This window comes from Eschscholzia californica, unplaced genomic scaffold, assembly GCF_041429995.1.
Source record: "Eschscholzia californica isolate CP2 unplaced genomic scaffold, dmEscCali1.0.p SCAF_4, whole genome shotgun sequence".
Classification (NCBI taxonomy): Eukaryota; Viridiplantae; Streptophyta; class Magnoliopsida; order Ranunculales; family Papaveraceae; genus Eschscholzia; species Eschscholzia californica.
In genome coordinates this window covers 1,251,248-1,254,651 of record NW_028238461.1, presented here as the reverse complement: position 1 = coordinate 1,254,651, position 3,404 = coordinate 1,251,248, and the positions used below count along the sequence as shown (strand labels likewise).

The 3,404-nt window shown below is 38.8% G+C and overlaps 1 protein-coding gene across 1 annotated transcript; it reads left to right on the top strand.

Moving 5' to 3' along the window:
- LOC147541304 (strychnine-10-hydroxylase-like) lies at positions 1-2,484 on the top strand. The gene is made up of 2 exons (XM_086638565.1): positions 1-1,320; positions 1,686-2,484. Exons 1-2 carry the CDS (start codon positions 244-246, stop codon positions 2,304-2,306), a joined length of 1,698 nt encoding a protein of 565 aa, XP_086494691.1. The 5' UTR covers positions 1-243; the 3' UTR covers positions 2,307-2,484.
- Positions 2,485-3,404: the final 920 nt, after the last annotated feature.

The following is a 3,404-nucleotide window of genomic DNA, read 5'->3' as shown; positions in this document are numbered from 1 at the left end:
TAAACTAATATTTTCTAAGTAATTGAAACCCAAATTGAAAAAAAAAGCATATAAATCTATATAATTTTTGTTTCTAGAAGGGAAACATTTTTATTAAGTTTCTTTAGGAGAATCATAAGGATACCAGCCATAAATTTGTTTCTGGTTAGTATTCTCAACCTTCATCTACAAATAGAGCTAAACTAAACACATTCATCTTCATCTACCTCTCACTCTAAACCCTAAACTCTAAACTCAGAACCCATGGCGGGTTCTTTATTCGACCAGCTTTATTTCTCAACAAACCCAACTATTGCAATAATCATCAGCAGCATCCTTGCTGCTGCTTTGCTTCTTTACTTCCCATTGTTCTTATGGAGATCAAAAAGGAGTTCTATTACTTCATCATCAGACAAAGAACTGAGGGAACCACCCGAACCAGCGGGCTCTTGGCCGATATTAGGCCATCTTCCTCATTTCTTGGCAGGAAGTAAGCAACTCCCACACATATTCTTGGGAGCCATGGCTGACAAGTATGGACCAGCATTCGTAATTCGAGTGGGTGTCCATAAAGCCCTAATAGTAAGCAGTTGGGAGGTAGTGAAAGAGTGTTTCACAACAAACGACGGAGCGTGGGCGTCTCGTGTGAAGCTGATAGCCCTAGAACACATGGGTTTTAACCACTCCTTGTTCGGGTTCGCCCCTTACGGCCCATACTGGCGTGAAATGCGTAAAGTAGTGAACCAAGAACTTCTCTCGAATAATCGACTAGATATGCTTCAACATGTGTGGGATTCAGAGATTAATTCATCCATTAAGAAACTCTACCAAATTTGGAGAAATGGTGGAGGTACTACTTCTCAACCTGCTTTGTTAGAAATGAAACAATGGTTTGCTGATCTAACCCTAAATATAATGGTTAAGTTGGTTGCTGGGAAACCTGGATACTTTCATGAAGATAGGTATACTTCTAAAAGTCCCACAACAAACATTGGAGATAAAGTGGCTGAAGGTGCTAGGAGATATCACCAGCAATTCAGAGACTATTTTGGGTTGGTGGGTCAATTTATATTAGGAGATGCATTGCCATTTTTGAGATGGTTGGATTTGGGTGGATATGAGAAAAAAATGATAAACATCAAAAGAGAACTAGGTGCTCTAATGGATGAATGGTTGGAAGGACACAAACAGAAGAGATTGGTGCCTGGTGGGGATCATGAAGAGGAGAAAGCAGGAAGAGAAAGTGAAGATTTCTTGGATGTGATGATGTCTGTATTGGAGAAGAAAACAATGCTACTTGATTATTTCGACTCAGATACTATTAACAAGTCTACTTGCTTGGTAAGTGTTAAGTTTGTGGTCATCTAACTCAAAACCATTTGGCAATGAGTGGAGAGAATCCAAACATTATATTCCTAATTGTTAGATCGCCCTTCTCTCATGTGGGACTATTCTTACACGTCCCTTCACGTGTCGCGTTGTTTGAGCCTAACAGGTGTGTTTTTTTTTCTTTTCGGGTGACGTGTAGCACGTGACTTTTAAGTCTATCACGTATGGGCCTAGTTCTGATGCTAAATTCAGTTTGTAGTTATCTAACTCAAAACTAATTGGCAATGAGTAGAGAGGACCTAGACATTATATTCTTGGTTGTTAGATCGTTCTTCTCTTGTCTGGGACTATTTCTCACCCTTTGTACTTTGTTATAGGGTATCATTGCAGGTGGAAGTGACACACCAATGGTTATTTTGGTCTGGGCCCTAACTTTGTTGTTGAACAATCCAGTTACATTAAAGAAGGCTTATGATGAATTGGACATTCATGTGGGCAGAGAAAGACAAGTGAAAGAAGCAGATATGGAGAATCTTGTGTATTTACAGGCAATAGTTAAGGAAACAATGCGTTTATACTCCGGTCCGTTAACAGGTCTACGCGTATCTACAAAAGATTGTGTCGTATCTGGGTATCATATTCCAGCAGGAACCGGTCTAATTGTGAACTTACATAAGATTCATCGTGATCCACGAGTTTGGTCCGACCCATTAGAATTCAAGCCGGAAAGATTCCTAACTAACCATAGGGACATAGACATGAAAGGTAATAATTTTGAACTCCTACCATTTGGGGCAGGTAGAAGAATGTGTCCAGCAGCATCTTTTGCCATTAGAATGGTGCAGTTGGCTCTGGTTCGAACCATACATGGGTTCGACTTCAAATTACCAAATGATGTACCTACGGATACGTCGGAAAGTGCAGGCTTAACTAATCTCAAAGCCACACCACTTGAAGTTATCATCGCCCCTCGCCTCTCTTCGGAACTTTATATTTGATATCTCAATATCGCTCACAATATATTATCTTACTTTAAAGAAAATATCCTCAAAAGGGATTATATTTTCTATTCATTTTTACAATTATTCATATGTAAGAGGGTATGGTAAAAAAAAGAAAAAGGTGGCAATTGTAACCAATGGAATGCAAATTTTGATATAGTATAAGTATTGGTTATAAATTTGGCCTGATTTTTGTTCTTCTCTTAATCTTTTTCTCTGTTTATAAATTTTTTAGGGAGAGTTGAAGGTCAGCAGTTGTAATTCTACTCCTGCACAAAAATAGAGATGTTTCCGTTTTAGCCCCCAATTTGTGACAAACCCATAAGCGTCTAGCAGATCGATTTTGCCCTCAAGGGAAAAAAAATTCAAATTTTTCTAGAACTACCCTTGGGGGGCCAAAATAGAACTAATTCCGAAAAAAAAATCTAAAAACATCAACGCCACCTCATCTCTCCCTCTCTCCTCCATTTGATCACCAATTTTTCGGTCGGCGACTTTCAAACATATTTTTTTTCTCTCTTTCTTGTTCTTCTTTCTTTCAAAAACGAAAGATGAGATGAGGTGGCGTTTAGCTTCATATTGTACTCGTTTAGCTTCATGTTAGCACTTTACTTTTGTAAGTCTTATGTCGTAATTTACTTTTGTAAGTCTTATGTAGTAATTTACTTTTGTCAGTCTCATGTTGTACTCAAAGAAGTCAAAAGTCTCAAAACCATGTAATGTATTTGATTGAATTGCTAGCTATGAATGAAAGTTTTCGTTTAACTCTAAAAAAACATTAACGTGTAAAATTGGACTACAATAGGGTTTCTCGTAACCACCACCCTTTGGTGTAACAGTTGGACACCCCTCTTAAGCCCATGAGGTCGTGGGATCGAATTTCTACGTGGCCACTATTCCAGCCGAATCCTGGTTAGGGTATGTGTCCGGACATGATTTCAAGAGAAAAAACTTTCTCTAAATCCTGACGGCCACATACCCCGGTCGGGGTAGTGGCTAGGCAGAGCATCATGGTTTTTTCGTTTAAGTGTTACGCAATAGCTCATATTGATATAAGTTGGGCCAACCAATCCTCGGTTTATATGAGATTGTCAT